Consider the following 19,465-nt stretch of genomic DNA (forward strand, 5'->3'; position numbering starts at 1 on the left):
GCTTACAGTTCAATGACAGCTTCTTATGAGGCACAAAGAAGTCTCCATGAAATGTGCCTGCTTTCTCACGCTTACAATCAACTGCAGACACCAACCAGTCCTACGAATAATTGGACACATTGTTTTCTAAACATTATCGTTTATTCTCATAGTCAACTATCAGTGCAAATAAACATTTGCAAAAGTGTATGCAGTGCAGGGTCGACTGCAAAAGTAGTTTGAGAGGTCCCAATCATTTGAGTTGTTGCTCCTTATATACCAAATTAATGGCACAACTATATGAGAGTACTTGGAAGCATTTAACCTTTTGGCCCCAACATCAACGTTTACTGTTGAAAAGCAGACAAATTATGAAGATACTAACCAATCTGCTGGGATTTTCTAATAATCAAAAGTGCATATTTAGAAGCAAAGAAATAAACCAACCATTTATTACTGTGAATTATTTCTCATGAACTTTATAATCTCACTTCTTGCAATCACTTCAAAACTTAATCAGCATCTATCAAACCCATTAGCAAAATCTGGAAGTATTGCTTCATGTAAGCGAAGGAACATTACAAGATATTTATCTTATGCAGGGTTGTTACTAAATATAATGCACGCTACAGAATCCTTTCTGAATTGGTAGTAGCAGCACTTTAAGATTTAACATAAAGTCAAGACAATCAAGAATACTCTCCTTCCTACTGAATAATAAAAAATACTCAAAATGAAATCCTGTTTAAAACTAAACCGACAAAAAATAATGTCGAAATAAACACCACTGGGTTGCGTAACTCCTTTCTAAAGCTATCACTCCTCTGTTAAAAGTGCTTCATACCAAAATTATGCTTACAACAACATTCTTCTCAGCAGAGAAAGAAAACCCACTTTCTAAGAGCACACTGTAGTTGCTCCTACACAAAATTCACACACTAATAAACTCTGAAAAACCTCACTGATCTTAGGCTGGCAGAGGAGTTCAGTTCTTCCTCTGAAAGGCTACATGAGATTGTGCAGTAAGTCCCATTTGAAGAGAGCAGCTTTCTGAGTCATTAAATCTGTGTACATCTGGAATGAATCAGGTTCACTTGCAGTGAGAAGAGGATTAGGAATCTCCCCGTTCACAGGGGAGCTCCCAGGCCCTGTTTGCTGCTTGAGAGAGTAATGTCATGGGGTGCGGACAGCCTGCTGCGGCGCTGGAGCAGCTCTGCTGCCAGCCCGGTGCCATCCTCCTCCAGCGCCTGCCGCACATCAAGCAGCCCAGCTGCCAAGTCAAAATATGTCAACTAAAGAACTGTTGTCACCCGTCAGAAACAAGAAAACAAACTAAAGCCATCCCTTCATCTCAGACAAGGTATGTCAAACAATTTAAGAAACATAATCAAGCAATGGCTTTCAGTTTATGTTTTGTTGGATGAGAACTATAAAGCCGCCAGCACCCTCACCACAGCCCTCATAACCTTGCTTACATGAAGGAAGAGAGGCTAAAAATAAAAACAGACTCAAAAAAGGAAAAAAAAAAAAAAAGAAGGGGAAAACCCATCAAGATATAATCACTTAATTGGACAGAACACCACCATCTCATTACATCAGGTACTAAACACAAACAAAGAACTGAGTAGAAGTTCTGGGTAGACTGTAGACCTATATATACATAATATATATAGGCAACCACATTTGTACACACATACGTACAGGCACATGAAGGATGTCAAGCTACCAATGTTTGCATGGAAATGGAAAGAAGTTCGACATTCGGAAGTATTAAATACCTGCAGCTTTCATTCACATGACCCAGACTTGCAAGTAACAAGCAATTCTGAAAATCAGGCTCCAAATTTCTGCCACGGTTTTTAATTCTCTGGCCGTGGTACTACACATCAAACGTAAATAGAAATATTTAACATTTTCCTCTTAAGTGATTAAGAAAAGGAAACTAAATTCCAGGATAAAACAAGTACCATTTTTTGGCATGCTTTAATGTTCTTTGTTAATGCCTGCACCACATCATTGCACTATGGTCAGCGAGGGAAGAAAGACGAGCTGGGAAAGGCAAACTGAAAAGATCTGCAATTTTCATTTTCCCACTCCCCAAGATGCTGGTGTTTTTATTAACATGGGTCAGGGGAGACATAATCTGCATTCCAAAAGGTACGCAGGGACATATTTCTCTATTTCCTGCACTACAGAGATTTTTTTTTTTTAAATTGAAAAAGCGTTTAGCACTTCCTCTCAGCCTGCACAGATCATACATAGGGCAAGGAATGTGACGGGGTCGCACTTACCCTGTTAGTCTGGGTCACCGACTTTCCCTTTTATATTAGGAGCCTTTCTTTCCTTACAGCAAATCAGCACCTACATGGATAAATCACTGCTATTGCTCGATGGACAGTGGAAGTTACAGCTGGGGTCAGTTAGACTGCAAGAAGCTAAAAATGCTTCAAACAACTAAAGTCCAATCTGTCCTCCATCTCCATCAGTAGAAATTAAAGAAGAGTCCCACCTTTTGCTCTTAAATCAGTAAAAGGTGTGAGTCAACAGCATTGGTCCTGTGACACATCCAAATAGATTTCTACCTTCACCAACCAGCCTTGCAGTTGGTCTTTGCAGTTACTATGATACTTGAATATTAATTTTGTCTCCACAGACTCTTTACATCAACCCTGAAAACCTTTCTCCTGTTGGGTTTTTATCACAGGCACCAGGGTCAGCTGAACTTTGGGAGGAGTTCTGCAAATACTTAAACCTCAAGGGCCAATGAAAAGCTGAAACCCTCAGCTGATCTTTTGGGAATTCCTTTGATGTCTCGGTGCAAAATGGAGAGGTAGCAGCTCCATAAACAAATCCAAACCAATTAAAAAGTTTAAACAACCCCACAGGGAGAAAAACTATAGGATTTTACACCACTTGGTTACACTGTCTTGCCATCGCATGTGCGTTCAAGGTCGATTCTCTCTGCAAAGTTCACAGCCAATCTAGACTAAGGACTCGGCCAAATACTCAAGATATCATGGCTTATTCTGCATTAGCTGAGCTGCTGCCTTCCCCCTCTCACACTGAAGCCTATACTAGCAAAGGCACTAAGAGACCTCATGCAGTTGATGATCACAGCCTATCTGCAATGCACTAAGCCAGCTATGGTAAACTAGCTCTGAGCCCATCAGATCATGTCATTAATGATTATTTCTATTTCTCAAGTGGAAACTTTCCACTGTGCTCCGAGTAGCAGATAACATGAGGTGATGGGAAAAACATAACAGAGAATTTGAGGAGCGGTCAACCAAGGTTCTGTGCCAGCAGAGCACAGTTTGGGAGTAATATACCAATATTGCTCCCCATGAAGACTGAGTAACAACGTGCCAATGTTTCCCCATAGGAAGAGACCGAATGTCCCGTATGAAAAAAGCGCTTACTGTGGTGAGCACAGGGCCAAGGAGGTGGAACTGCTCATGCCGGTACCCTTCTGGAGCAGAGCTGTTGTCTCTAGCGCTTCAGTTCCCATATATATTGCAATTCAGGAATATGGCACAGAGCATTACCTTTTCCATCTTTCCTACATCTTTTCCAACTGTAGGAAATCCTTTTTGCTCTTTATTATGGTATTGAAACAACAGAGTGATTTCTAGTTACAGCTATTACCATATATTCAAAGCTTCTCTGGAAATTGTCGTCTTTTCCCCAAATGTAGTTTCTCCACATAAATCCCCCATAACTACACAACAGATATAACTCCCAGCCACCTATGTCTTCAAACTTCTAAGTAAAAAGGACAGAGCAGGGCACAATATCCACATAAAAATATCCCTTATCTTATCACCCTACAGAAATCTGGTGCCTTTTACTATTATCAGTAATTTCAATTGTACCCAGATGTTCACAACCCTTTATAAACAGAACTAAAGAATCAATGGGGAAAGAGCCGCCTCTGTTTTCACACAGTGTTTACTCCAGGGAGCAGCTTTTGGTTTGAATGGAGCTACGCTGGTTTATGAAACTGTCACATGAAAGCAAGATGAGGCACAACATCTACAGAAGCTCTAATCTAATCTTTCACCCTTGCAGACACACATACGAACCAACATCTTTTATAACCACAAGCAGTGCCCTTGAAATCAATGGTACTGTGCCTCCGCGACAAAGTTATCCCTGCACGCTGTGTAAGACAGCATCCTAAGGTTGGAACACAAACAAAAAACAGTTACTAGTGGCAGAAAGAAATGCAAAAGATAAATGGTACCAGGCACATAGCTGAAAGTTGCACGTAACTTGAGTTGCACTGACGTGAAAGAAAAAAAACCCTCTACATTTTCCCTGTTTGTTAAAATACTTAAAGAGCTCTGTTAAAATAGGTGATTGTTGACCACAGATCTGGCCCTGAAATTTCAAGATGAATCAGATGAAGTTATGTTTAAACGTCAAACATGATAAGCAACATATACCCATATGAGCACATTTCCTCTGTAGCTCATGCTTTCTAACATACTGTTTCGAGGAATTAGATCATTAACAAAGTCATTACGCAAACCATGTATTTACCATAGAAATTACCCCTTCAGAAATAGATCTCCTATTATTAGATAGCTTCAATTGCCTGTCCCATCCCTGGGATGCTGGGGTGCAATGTTTAATTTAAAAAGCACACTCAGCTGAGCATCGATGAGGGAGAAAAGGACCAGTGCCCTATCCAGCAATCACTTTCAGAGGTCAATAAAAGGCAGTTCGTCAGAGATGAAACATTAGAAACAGTACAGGTTTGTTACTTTAGGAAATTTGTTTTGCAGTAGCAGGTGTTATACATCAGGAGTAAGTTATGTTTAAACGTCAAACATGATAAGCAACATATACCCATATCAGCACATTTCCTCTATAGCTCATGCAAGACCAGCAAGACTATTTACCCGGTGACCTGCAAAGAACCTCAGCCTTACCAGATTTTGTAATTGCAGGACATACTACAGAAAAAGTTCGTGTAGCTGCATCACAAAAGAGTATGTATACATGTACGTATATATACACACACACACGCATGTATGCATCAGCCAAGATGTATTCTGCAAATACAAAACAATGGTGCATCTGCTTCTCATTGTGGTCTGTACAGTACCAAGAACTTCCACCTCTGGAGACAGCTAATGTATGACAGCACTGCCTGAGGTTAAGCTTTTGTTATGTTAGCTTTATACTTCGGTTGCTAGAGCAAGAAACAATATGGTGGTGACTTGAACTATCTTAGGTCCATAAAATAGTGATGTTGAAATGTTCACAAGGAGGGCCAGGTTATACATTAGTTCAGCAATGAATTCAAATTATATGAAAGAACACCTCTTTAGGGTCTAGTTTAAAAAACAAAGAGCAAAATCCTACTCCAGTAGATACAGTCAAGTGATTCTTACAATACATAACCAGTATTTAAGAAGTGACAAGACTGGCTTGTACAGTATCCCTGACTGATCATCAGTGGCCTGTTATTAGAAAATAGAGATTGGGAATCTGTATTCTCGTATGAGATGTGGACTACTGAGGTTTGTTACCACTCATCACTTGATGGCTCTATTACCATCCATATGGGTTCAATCACCATATGTTCCAAAGGAACAGGACTGCCCACTGCTATCAAACTGGACTTATTTATTTATTTTGGGAGAGATTTATGAAGCTCTGAGCGCAACTAACCAGATGGAAACCAAGAAACCATTCCTTCATCCCCATTCACCCTCAACAAGGGAAAACATTCACTCGTTCCTGAGATGATGCTCCCACTGCAACTTGTACTACATCCTGATTAATTGCGGGCTCTGCAGGGCAGTCCTTTCTGGAAACTGCAAATCTGATCCTGGATGAGCTACAACAAAGTTTTCCATGTGCCTCACAAATGCAGCATTCAATACACTGACAACTGTCTGTAGGTAAAAGACAAATAAAAGTAACTATAAATTAGAAATCAGAATTCTGCTTCCTGGATTCACAGAAAAGATTAAATTCCAAACAGAATTACAAATGTACTAATATACATGAAATGGTATAAACATTTTTTTCATTGCACCCTTTACACTGCAGCAAATTTCTCTGAAATAACATTAAACTACACTATAATTCTTATTATGCCATTATTATATAATATCTTATTATAAATCACTTAAATCACAGTGTGAAACTTCGTATGACTTCTTGAGAAAACAGAGAGCTATCAGTAGATCCATTTTTCCAACGGTTTGTCATTCTTTTCTCCCTGGAAATAACTCTTTTGGCAGTTTAAAAGATCACAAGTTAGGACAGCACTGGGGTATGACCAAGTAACCAGTGGGCAGCACATGAGTACAGTGGGATCAGTCATGGCTCCGTATTTGCGTCCTGGGAGTTGGGAATATCCATGTTGGTACCCACAGGTTTACACACACAAGGTCTTGACTGAAAGCTTAAGACCACTTTCCTAGCACTAGAAATGCTAAACCACAGCATTTGCTCATTTTGTTTTGGTTGCTTTTTGTAAAGCAGAAAATTAGCTCCATCTGAGCAGCTTGGCTATTTAGGGTAGCCTGTCTAGGGTAAACAGAACGTCAAAAATATTTTTGAAAGAAGTGTTTGTTCAATGAAAGATAAAATAAGTGAAAACAAATTCTTCATCTGCTATGAATGAAGAGGAAGGGAAAAATGGATATTATCAGAGCATGTAATTAAGCTCCAAATGAAAGGATATTGTTTTTTCTCATCATGACTGTTTTGTTAAGATGCACTTCAGGGGCATAAAACTGCAATGGGCATGCCATGAAACGTGAGGCCTCTCTGGAAACAAATCCCTGTTACATGATCAAAGGAAGATAAGTGCTGAGGCGTGAGCCTGATCAAATTTATGAAACAGCTTTGCTTCCCACGTTAAACCACAGGCTTGCAGCTTTTCTCCATGGGTTTGCAAAAGCCTATGATCAGTGAAAACCTTTATTAATTTTTCTTATAAAACACTACTATAGTCATGAGATACACTCAAAAAGCTTTGAACTTTCTGATGAAAATTTTACGTTATTGCTCCTTCCTTCAGAAGACACTGACTTTCTGCACTGTTACTGCACTAACCTACATCTTGTGCTGGTGAAAAGCAAATTGGACAAAGCTGTCATAACACAAGTTTTTATCTACGATTTCTGGATTCCTTCAGCTCAGGTTCTGGAATAATTCGACAAGTCAATAGGAAACTGCTGAGGTTCATTTTTCAAATCCAGGTCCCTAATGTCTGATGACGTGCCCCGTGAACCAGAGGGAATCCTTCCACTGATTTTAATAGGTCCATGAGCATATTCATCCTTGCATCTATACACAGCATTTGCAAAACAACCACTTTTGCAGTTGCATAGCTAGTCACCTATGTGAAATTATTCATTCTTCACCAATACAAATAATATGCTTATAAACTTCAGAGTTGTAAGCTCAAGGGCTGGGGGGGGCACAGGGTGGTGGTGCACACTCTCCCTTGTCTAACCAATGGGGCTTGGGTTAGGTACTTTGAGATTACATCCCAAAACATCACATCAAATCATTTACCTGCCTATCAAATACAGAGCCATGCATAAGGCAATAGAGATCACAGAAACAAAAGGAGTGTTGGCAGAAAACATGTTAATCCTTTAGTAAGTCACAGAAGGAATTTATTTGGAAAAAAAACAACCCAACCTTCTGTGGAGCTGACTAGAAGACACTGGAAAATACTTGTTCTTCATAAATTACCATTTCATTAAAATGGAACCATTTCAAACTCAATGAAATTTTTGACAGACTGGCCTTTTGTCCATTCTCTGGCTAATTCCAGAGGGACCAACAGAAGCAGAAATGGCCCAAGTCACAAACTTGACTTTTCAACTGGAAAAGGGCATTTCTCAAAAATCCCACTTCACAAGAGAACTTTTGAAAGCATTGACTCCAACTCAAAAAACCCCACAATTTGAAAAACCTTGGAAATTTCTGCAAAATGCACCTGTCACACCTTTGGCTTTCTATGACTTTTGCTTCCAATTTCACCTTTCCAAAATAAACAATTTGCAGCAGTATATATGGGAACCCGAGCCAGTCTGTAGGGAGGAACATAAATTTGAGCCTAACGAATGGTGGCCATTAAGGATGCTCTAAACCAACACATAAAAAGCAAGCTGCTTATTCCAAACAGCCAAACATACACTCAGAAGCACTCCAATGGGTGAGTAATTCTGTTTCTAATGACAGATGAAGGCTAACCTCATGTCACATAAATATATGGAAGACAGACTTCTTCCTGGAACCTTCTCAGGAATAGCAATATTTATTACAGCATTTTCTGTTGCTATTATATTTATTATAGCAGTATTTATTACGGCATTTTCTATCCAAGGGGGCTCATAGTCCTGTGCTTACAACCTGATTTACATACCATGCACACAGCTTGTGCTGGAATACAGCAGCTACATGACATGCCACAACATCATCTTTCTTCTTGTGCTGTTTGTTTTCGGCAAAGCTGCTCTATTCCTTGCGACACACAGGCTGTCAGTATATTTACACAGCCATACAGGATTTCCTTCCTAGCTGCATCTCTCAGGGAAGCCACCACCCATTCTGCTCTGGTCTTTTTAGCTGGTTTGTTTATTATAGCTGGAAGAAAGTCTGTTTTTTCAAACACCCTCACTGTTACTCAAATGTCTTCTCCACGGTTTTCACTTGCTTCCCATTACAGCCTGAACAGGGCTTGATAACTACTGTTGCCTTTGCAGAGTGCCAATCAGATGGAAAAGCATCAGCTCAGGACCTGAAAATGCCTTGGTACGTCAGGCGAGATGTGTGTTCCTGTCAACCCCGCTCCCTCAGCACTTTCAGGTTCTTCTTAAAAGACCAGAGTGCTTTTCTCCCATATAAAGTACCAGAGAAACGGATTAGCAGATTTTAAAGGCTAGGGAGGTCTAATGTTCTACAGAACACCTACTTCAGAGTTTCCCCCAGCACATCTTGAGGAAACAGATGCAGTTCAGCTTCTAAACAAGTAGCTGCAGAGAGGCTCAATAAAAATGCTCTATTTGCTACAGAAACCTGATGGAAAAGACATTTGCTGTGGTGAGAAAACAGAGTGAGGCCTGGAAGTCAAGCACAATATCTAATAAAAATATTTTTAATATTAAACAATATTTTAAAATAATAGCTAACAGAACACTCTTTAATTGCATTTTGCTTTTCAGTACTGGATTGCTGGAAAGGAAAACTGGTTTCCTATTGCTGTCCCAAAGCTATGGCTGTAAAAATAGTTTATTGCAAAATATTCTAACCCTATTTCCCTTACGGTTTCAGGTTGTGTCATTAAAGTTACCCGTATGCAATATATAAATACCTTCTTTACACTAAGGTACTTTTAAGTCTATTCCTTTAGAAACCTCTCCCTGCTCCCACACCACCAACACAGGGCATTTCTGCATGGATAAGGCCCGATTTTGCCATCTCCTATGACAGCTGCAAGATTTAACACTGGAGACTCTCTGAAGGGGAGGTGATGAGTAGTATCTCTGTTCTGTGCTGCCAAAACTTCACATGTTTATTCTTGAAGAAAAATGGATTTGAAAACAGTCATGACTGGAAAAATGAAACGCCTCTCTTCTGCTCCTTCAGTTTCTCCCAACACTACCTTCACCAAGTCCCCATCACACTCCACGGCTCCTTTTTCCTTACTCTTAAGTTGCCATCTGTAGTTTTAGGCTAACAACAATCATACTCCTAGAAGTCAGTCCAGGCCAACCACTAAAAAGACCACTCGTAGCAATACTAGCACACACATGGCTTCTACATGCTATCTCTTAATGTCTACCATAGAAAGTTAAATCCCCACAGTTTGCTTTGCCAGGTCCAGCCTTCGATATTACTGTCCCCTCTCGTGATGCTGCACGTTCTTGTTGGCAGAGGTGGCATCCCGCAGGTGAGGTGAGGCATCCCACAGGCAGGTTTCCAGCCACCATGCTGGAAGACACCTATAACCATCCTAGGCAGGTAGGTGTTTCCATGTTGGCAAAGACCTAGGTTTTGTTGAGGCAATTTTGCTCAGGTTACAGAGAAGATTTACCTCGAGACAAGTCAGAAAACTGCAGAAAAGTTGTTTGGAAGAAATTTCTAGAGGCCATACAATCCATCCTCATCCTTCTTGACACAGAACTATTACCAGCAACAGGTGAGGTCAGTGGTGACCTTATCTAGCCAAATCGTGAAACCCAGGATGGCAGAGCACACCCTCTGCACACCTCATTCCCGTGCAGCATGAACTGCCTACACAAGAAGGTTTTTCTAAATCTCTGGTCTAAGCCTGCCAAGCCACAGTCGATGACTCTTGCCCCTCTTGCCATCTGTCACAAGCAGGAAGAATTTGGCTCCTTCATCCCACAATCCCTTCAGGGACTTGGGATGGGTTTACATGCAAACTGATGCTAACGAAGGTGGATGGGCCTTAAAGAGATTAATCTATTAACTGAAAACAACCCTTTTTATTTTCAGAGTAAATGCATGCTAACTCTTCTTCACTCCAGTACAGCATGTTACCCTGGTCTTCAGCCCAAGTCTCCAAGGACAACTTTCACTATAACTGAAGTATTCAAAAAAACCAGAATAGAGCAATCACCACCACATCCCACCCCCACCCTCCCAAATCTTTGCAAAAGCTTCCAAATAGAGTTAGAAGGGTTGAAGGCTTTTTATCATCGCCCACTTTCAAGCAGTCCTAGCCTACCCTCTTCTCCAACTTCACAGCAAAGGGTTTCAGCTTGCCCAGCAGCGCCGTTTCCACATGCAGCACTTCAACAACAGGAAATAACGAGGCAAACCCAACCGTATCTGGTCAGAACAGCAGTGAGGTTTCTAACTTACACATGCAGATTTGCTTGATTTGAGCACTTTGGATAAATGGCCATATATTAGGTCATTAACTAGACTGAGTGTTAACATCCCAGGCTGTCTGTTTATTATTTATCAAAGTGCCATGCTCCCAATTTGAGGGCACATGACTAAGTTTTCAGAAGAGAAGGAGGATCCCAAGAAAAGCAAAATCAGAGGAGACCTGGTTAGCTCTTGCCAGCACGGGCTGGTTTTCCTATTAGTCATTTGGTATGTGGGTTTGGCATCTTCAAAGCTGGGTGAAGTCTTTTAACTGGGTAATTCTAGTGATTCAAATGCATCCCAGGTGAACTCTAAATTGGGATAGCTTGTGCAGTTCCTGAGCTCATAAGAGTGACCTCAGCAAGCAATTCTCTTGATGATAACGTAATCTGAGCTAACTTCCTATGCACATATATGCTCTAACCAGCACACGTTTGAAAGCATATTGTATCTAGTGATGGACAAAACTATACCTTATAACATAGAGCTCTCTGCACAGCTTTTGGCTGTAACATGCTACAAATCAATGAAAAGTATGTAAGAACAGCCAGACCAAATCGGTCCATCTAGCAGAGAGCCCTGTATCCAACTGTGTCTAAAAGCAAGAGGCTTATGGAAGAACAAGGCAAGCACAGAGTGTTATTTTGCTGATATATTTCTGCAGCTTCCAGCACTCATATTTGCCATTTCTCTACCATGTAAATTCTCAGCATTTACAACATTCCCAACAGTAAAATCTACAGATTAATCACATGCTTCATGAAAACATACCTCCTTGCTTGTTCTTTTCATTGCTCTGAATATCAAACTTTGCTATTCATTTTTAGCAAATTATTTCCCTGATCATTTATGAATATGTTGAATACCACTGGCCCCAGCACAAGCACTTGTGGAGTTTTCTCCACCAGGAAAACAAACTATTTACTCCTCCTCTCTGTTGCCTACCTTTTAGTTAGGTAGTAATGCGCAGGCACCATTCCTCTCAGACCTGGGCAACTTACTTTGTGAACCCGTGGTGAGAAATCTCAAGAAAAGTCTTTTGCAAGCCCAGGCAGATGATCTTAACCGGATCACCCTATCCACATGTCCAGTGACAGCTTCAAAGAGCTGCAGCAGATCCGAGAGACAGCACTTACCGCTGCCTTCCCATAAACATCCTGTTTATTTCAATCCAATGTATCTGTGTGTCATTGATTGCATTCTTTCCAATAACAAGTCCACAAAATTTAGTCAGACATGATTATTTAGACAAAGGCATTGCCATAACCTTGCTAACAACAAAGTCAATTGTTTAGCACAGATAGTAATAAATGAGTCACCTTTTTTGCTCTTTCTACAAAAAAAAGAGCTTTGTACACAGACTTAGCATAAACAGGAATAATGTGGAAAAATGCTGATAGGATTCTTTAGCACAAAACACATGGGGCTGGAAAAATTACCATATTCTTCAAGACAGGCACTTCTCTAAAATCAGAATCCATAGCATGTTTTTGTAGTTTTACGTGCAATAATAATAATTAAAAAAATCTGTTTTCTTTAGAGATACGTATTGTGTTATGTTTCTTAATAACAACAGAAGCTTACACAGCCCTTTAGCTAAAGAAAGTCCATTCCATGCAGACTTGATGGATTTGACGACATCCTGTTTATTCCAAACAGGACTTCAGAGTGTCACTGCATAAAGAAGATTTGAGAGCATTTGTTCAACATTTTGCTATACAAAAGTAGAAACTGTATTTGAATATCCTAAGCTTTTTTGACAGTTGTGGCTTTTAAATTGCCAAGATAACATAAATAACATCCGTAAAAATAAACAGTCCAATGCTCCAATCGCGAACACAGCTCTTACTGCTGTGATTACTATACACTGACTGACAAGTTTTTAGGACTTGTCCCTTGCTTTTTATTGATTATTCCTCAACTGCAGGACAAAATCCCTCACTGGCTTCCCTAGTCCACACAGACACGTATCCAGCTCTCAACAGATTTTGTTCACCACAAAGATTGAGCAAAAGGTCAAAAATCCAGACTAATCACAGTCAAAGCTTGGACTCTGCAACCTGAGACCTAACCCTGGTCCCAGCCAATCCCCTGAAACATTCCTGTGGACTTCAGTCGTGTCTGGAGAAGTCCATAACTTCTCAGACTTGACTCTGGTTCAGTTTTGTCTCCAAGTAGGGTTACAGCACACTGTAGGCTTACATAAAACGTGCGTATACCTCCTGACTACTACTTCTTCTGCCGCCCCCCCAAAGCAGGGGAGTCTCTTCCCCTCTCTTTCCTGATCTGAAAGCAAAGCATTTCACAGAAAGAATCTCCATCAAACAGCAAAACCTCTGGCACACAATTAAATAACTCGCATCAGCACTTCCATCTCTAAAAATGCGCTAAAAATGCTGAATAAAAGGAAACAGAAGTGATGTGTAAAGTTCACCTTTAGCCTGATTTATCCCGAAATTGAATAACTACATCCTGGCAAAACAATAGGCATTTCCCTAGGATCCCCAGTTGCAAGGGGCAGAACATAAACTTCACCTCTGATCTGTTTGATGAGGTTTATTATCCCAGAAGAAAGTGAAATCAGACACCCCTCCCCAAGTTACTAACAAGAAGAATCTGACAAAGGAGAGCAGTATTTCAGGAGAGGTAGCAAAACTACAAGTTCAGAAACAGAAAAAGATAATTTGAAGATCATGTGCCATGTTCTGAGGCCTTTTTTTTAACCTTCCATGTGACATTTTTCTGAACAAGACTGCTTTTCTGCAGGCAATTTTACTCCTACCACATCACAAACAGTATTTTATTGTCTTTGAAAAATTACATCGTCTGCATTGGTACTTGATTTGGGCATGCATCCTTACTTTTCCTGCCCCTTTCTGTTATGCTGGTTTTTTCTCTAGTTTTATCTATTGCCATTGGGAAGGTGAAGGTGTCTTGCCCTGTATGTGCACAGAACCCACCGCCACAGGAGTTCAGATTCTGTGTACATCTCAAGACCTTTCTGCACTAAAGATGATATCACTGTCATCATCCTTCTAGTCTGGATATAAAACATCTGTGTTTGTATTTTGACTTTTCAATGCCATCTTACATAAAGTGAATGGCATACTAGCATGTAAGAAAGAAACAAAAAAGTTCACCTACTCACCTAGAGAGCAGTAATTTACCCTGAAGTTTCAAATCAGCAGCACAGTCATCAGATTGACAGTTCCTCTCAAAAACCGTCTGTGAAAAACAGAGAAAAGAACTGTTAAAGCATGAAAAGAGTAAGATCAAAATTCAAAGAAAGAACACACTTGGATGAAATAAAAACACATCAAAATCTCTGATACAGGAATATATGGTGTGAGTGTTAAGGAAATTCAAAGGCAGGCAAATCTCAGTTATCAGAACCGGTTTTATTCTCTTCTAACTGAACAAGAAGTTTCACCAAAATCAGACGCTCTCAAAGGTTTCCCTCAATCCATTCCCACTTCTCATCTGACAAGAATTACCGCTCACACAGTATTTCTGGCACTCTTATTTCTCTTCCCAATGCATGTGCATTAAAATGAAACAGAAAATAAAGTATCTATGCAACTATTTTCAGTCCTAAGAATTGCAAGTAAGGAAATCATGCACCAAACATATTCACTATCCTATGTTAAAGATAAGAAATTAAACCTTTTGGTTTTGTGGTTTCTTTAGATTTTATGTATGGTAGGAAACATTTCTGCCATCCTGCAAGCAACAGAAAATTATGAAGACTGTTAGATACTGTTACCAGTAATACCCTCAAATAATGGAAATACCCTCAAATAATGGAACCACTGTCAATCTTGTGAAATCTGGTAAAGACTATAATTTAGGAAATTTAACAGGTTGATAAAGCTAGGAACTGTGAAAGGATGACATACCACTAGGCATGGGCATGGTATTTAAGTAGCAAAAAGAAGGGAAATATGTAAAAAGCCTAGGAGCCTATGCAAATCTCTACAGTAGTTTGCCATGGCTAAACGAGGCAGCCACCAGTGAGTGAAAGAGGAGGACAGGAACGTGTTCCTGGCATCCAAGAAACCCAGATGCTGTTAAGATAATGGTTACTTTCCCCTGCTGTTGAGAACAGAGACCAATACCTTTCTGAACATATTACTAGACTTTTCAGGCTGGAGGATTCATTCTTTCAGAGTTGTAACGCTCTTCAGCTTACCAAATATTCAAAGGACAAATACCCAAAATGAGGGTTGCCAACACTGTTCAGCTAGGAAGCCTGACAATCCACTGATCTCTTCCTTTAATATGAACGTTCCGTTCTACAGGCTTGGATTCGTGACTTTTGTTACCAAAGTAAATATATTTCAACCATAAATGCAAAGACAGAGCAAATCTGTGCAGGACATACATAATGGTCAGATAGGGTTGGAGAGACTCAGGGGGAAAAAAAAATAATAAAAGGAGATACAGAGTTAATACATTTTTTTTAAGAGCTCTGCCCAACTGTAGCAGGACTGGAGAAAGACTTTGAATCTTAAGCCCAGAGGGCATAGAGATTTCTAGTCCTTGTCTCTCCAGGAAGATTCTTGGCTAAGGTGGCAGCTTGCTCTCCTTTTTCTATATTGTCAGCGATCTCCAAAAAGGAGTGGGCCTTTATGAAGTTAATTGGTGTTGGACTAGCAGATATTAAACTATGCTGTAGGTTGTACTGAGTTGCAAAAAGAAGAAGGATTGGAGGTGGCCAGTTCATTTGGGCTATTTACTTTGCCCTTTCATTTTCCTTTCCCACCTTTTGCTTTCTCAGAATCTCAGAAGTGGAAATTGTTGAGGATTTAAACACAAGGGCTGAACTTACACTTCCTCCTTAATAAGGACTACAACACCAAAGGGCAAGAACAGGCCCAAGACAAGAACTGGCACAAGGTATCCCTCTCAAAACATGGCACGTTTTAGAGGTATAGTCTCAAAAGTCCTCAGAATTAATCCTCAGCCACCATAGTAGCTATATATAGGAAAGACCATTTGACCTTCAGAGGAGAAAGAAAAATAAACTGTAAAAATATTCTTGCCTGACAGTTTCCCTATTTGCATTGCAGAAATCTTGGCAAAGTGAACAGAGCGATCAAAGAGATGACCTGCACATTTCAAAGAATAAAGTACTCTAAGTACATTTAAGTAACTACCTAATAATCCTGGAATTTTGTTACTAAATCCATAGTTGCGGTTCTTCAGAAAAAACTAACAAATACCTCATTTTCTAAAACTACTGAGCATGTATCTCTTCCAACATATCATGCACTAGACAGCAAGCTACTTTGAAATACATGGGGAGTATTTCGTTATGTCATAGAAACCCAAGTTCCTACACAGCACTGGGACAGAAGAAAGAACTAAGGATGAGTCCCCAGACCCGAAACTGTGTAGGAGTGAACTCTTTGCTTCTGTGGAGGATCTTGAACCCTTTCAGGTTTGGGGACAGAACGGATTTCCAGTCCAGCCAGCTGCTGCGACCCATCGATGCAGCCACAACTGGTTCAGCATCCCACTTCTATCACAGGCTAATGACATCTATGGAATATTTTGCTATTTTCCGCTATTTCCCTGGCCTGGATAGATGTTGCCATGACTCTACTCCACCTTCCTTTTTTGTGTGCTGGCTAAAGCCTCAACCCTGTAGCTTCTCACAGTCAATCTACTTCCTCCATTTTATTCTCTGCTATCTTGAGCCTCCCCTTCTCCAGCCTGTTACTTCTTCTGCCTTTCCTAATTCCTCCCCATTCAAATCCCTCCTAAAGAATTAAGGACTAAACACACTTTAAGTCATCTTAACATTTGTGAACCCTGCTTATATATTCTGTTACTGTGCCTTTACTTGGTCTACTTGGGCTGTGATTTCTTTGGGCCAGAAACTGTACCTAACTCAACACCGCATGTTGTTAGAGCAGGAGTCCATTCCTGGGATATGCACGGGCCCTACTACAATATAATCACTAATTTTAACTCTAATCAATCTTTAAAGTGGTTTCAGCTTTACAGTACCAGTTTTAGGGATTTCTAGAGCTCTTTACATATTAGAAGTGTTGAACAAGGTAACCAGTGGGTTGTACTGTATTATTCAGAACTGGAAAAAAGGAAGTAGGACGAACCAAATTCACTGTGGAAAAGGTTCAGAATTTTTGCAGTTACTGTTACCCAAAATGAAGAGGAGCAATTCCGAACAGTGGTTTTACTGAAGTCCAATTGATTCTTACTGGATTCCACTTATATTGTGCCAAGTACCTCACAGCTTTGAGTAGGTATATCAGAGATGGTCAGGAAGCAATACATACAAGAAAAATTTCGAGAGGAGGGCAGGGGTGGGGAAGGGGCAAATATTGTCCTGAATGAGAAACACAACTGCATTTCTTATCTCTAGGCCACCACACTTTTGTCTGGCATGTCCAGGAGAGAAATAGGTGTTTGTGTGCTCAGTAGCAGGGACAGGATAACCTCAATGTTTCTACTACACATCTTGACTGTACAAACACAAAGCTAGTGTAAAGCGCATGCACAGTCAGTCTGTCAGACTTCCTGCAATCACCAGATCTACACCAAAGCACAGAACAAATCCAGTCTTTCCAGGGTCCACGATTCCTCTCTGCGCTCTGCCCTGCTGCACAGAACCCAGCAGCTATGGGGAATTGCTCTGTAGCGGTTCCCACAAGGTCACCAAACTTCCCGGACAAACACAGTTTTCTCAAATTCTGTGTGGCAACTTTTCTGGGTAGAAAAGATGATGCTTCTTGCAAGGTCAAGGAACGTGGCAGATATATCCTGAAAGGTTAGCGGAGACGGATGTTGCCCATGTCCTCCAGAGGGTAAGTCAAAAAGCCTACATTAAGATATAATCATTATAAAGAGTGAATATACACATCTGTACACAATTAAATGTACAGTAAGGAGAGACCTAGACCCAGCTGATAGGAAAGAGGATACGTCTAGACAGGCACTCAGATAAGGGCCTCAAACCAAGTACCTTTGTGTCCACTCTGCCTCTTGAAGAGAGGTAGTAGATTAAATTCCACTCCTGTGGTAAAGGCCAGGGGTAAATGTACAGTCCTCTGCCTCAGGAAGTAGGAGGAGGATGAATCCCTAGTTCCTGCATCCTAAGCACAAAGCTGCTGGGTATTGGGTGTGAAGATACTCTCCTTTTCCTTCCTGCTGATGGTGGACTGCTAAGGAATGCTGCTAGGAGATAAAACAAGCAAAAAGGAGCCTGGCTTCAGCCTAATGGTCAGAGCTCTCTGCTCAGAGGTAGGCAATCTGGGATTTCAAACCTGGATCGCTAATTGCTTCACTTTCTTTCAATGGCTATCTAAAATTAAACACATCTATGTTTCTGGGAGTAGGGAGGAGAACAGGAAACAGAGAAAACCAAAAAAACCTGTGTTTATTACACTCCTGCCCACAGAAAATACTGGAAATCATCCAAATAAACAAAGAAAAAAGAAAAAAAAAAAGTATTTCTAGACATTCAACTTCCCAAAATTCAGAGAAGCACATGGAAATTTCAGGTTGTAGCCAAAATGTGCAATCAGGACTTTGAGAGGTTGCCATGACTGTGTTCCAGTACGAGTTGTGCCCGTCCGTTCACAGAAAAGGGAAAGCGACAGCTGAAAGACAATGCTTGAAGAGAAGGGGGAGAAATGAGATTCTCAAAAGAACCCTTGAAAACATGTCATTTTATGGTCTGGAGAAAAGACTAGTGATTGACTCTGGATCGGGCCTTTAACTACTTCCTCACCAGGCTTTTAACTACCTCCTCACACATCAGTCTACAAATGGTTCTGATAGCACCTCTTAAAAGGTGGCAGAGCTGGCCTTCGGTAACTGAGGATCCATTCCTTTAACTTCATGCTCTGTGCCACGTACTTCGGGAGGATAACTTAGGTTATGCAAAATAATCTGGGTTAAGAATACAGTATTCCAATCTCTACACTGATTTCCTGTAAATTGTCACCATACCCTATGGTATGTGCAGGGATGACTTAGCAATTAGATCATGCTAGTAACAGAAAAGCAATTCTATTTAAAGGGTGCAGGATAAAGGGGCTTGTTAGTCTAATAATTCTTTACTTTTTAGAGATCTTTATGTTATATGGCTATTACAATGCTATCTGGTGAAGGTGGGTTCCTGGGTCCTTATTTAGGGCCCAGGATATGTGATCCGATTTTCAGAAGTACTGAGCTGTAAGCAAATCTCACAGCCTTTTCTAGGAACTATTTCCTGTTTTATAGCTTTAAAAATGAATCACTTAATAATTAATGTGCCTAAATATAGATACAGGAGCCTGATTTTAGACCTTTATTTATTTTGTCTTTAAATTTTCAAGTTGCCTGCAAAATAAAGCTATTACCTACAGATCTATTGACCACAGAAAAAGCAATAGTGACTGACTCTCCCCAGACACCATATGCTTCACTATACTACTCATGGAAACGGTCCACTCATATATCCTGCTGAGCCAAGTGCAAAATGGCTGATTTAAATTCCCACTAGAAATGCAATTAATATTGTGAAAAACTTTCCAGGATTTCATCAGATGTGCTCGCTAAAATGAGAGCGCATGATTTCCACAATAACCCTAGTGAGCGGCGG

The 19,465-nt window shown here is 40.4% G+C and overlaps 1 protein-coding gene across 1 annotated transcript in view; it reads right to left on the reverse strand.

Annotated features, from left to right (window-relative positions):
* The window catches only part of ITGA9 (integrin subunit alpha 9), a 214,485-nt gene that overhangs the window by 79,392 nt on the left and 115,628 nt on the right, over nucleotides 1-19,465 (reverse strand). Inside the window, exon 16 of the mRNA XM_059818609.1 lies at nucleotides 14,003-14,079. Within this exon, the coding sequence (XP_059674592.1) occupies nucleotides 14,003-14,079 (77 nt within the window). The remainder of the gene's footprint in view (nucleotides 1-14,002; nucleotides 14,080-19,465) is intronic.

Source organism: Gavia stellata, chromosome 6 (assembly GCF_030936135.1).
Source record: "Gavia stellata isolate bGavSte3 chromosome 6, bGavSte3.hap2, whole genome shotgun sequence".
NCBI lineage: Eukaryota > Metazoa > Chordata > Aves > Gaviiformes > Gaviidae > Gavia > Gavia stellata.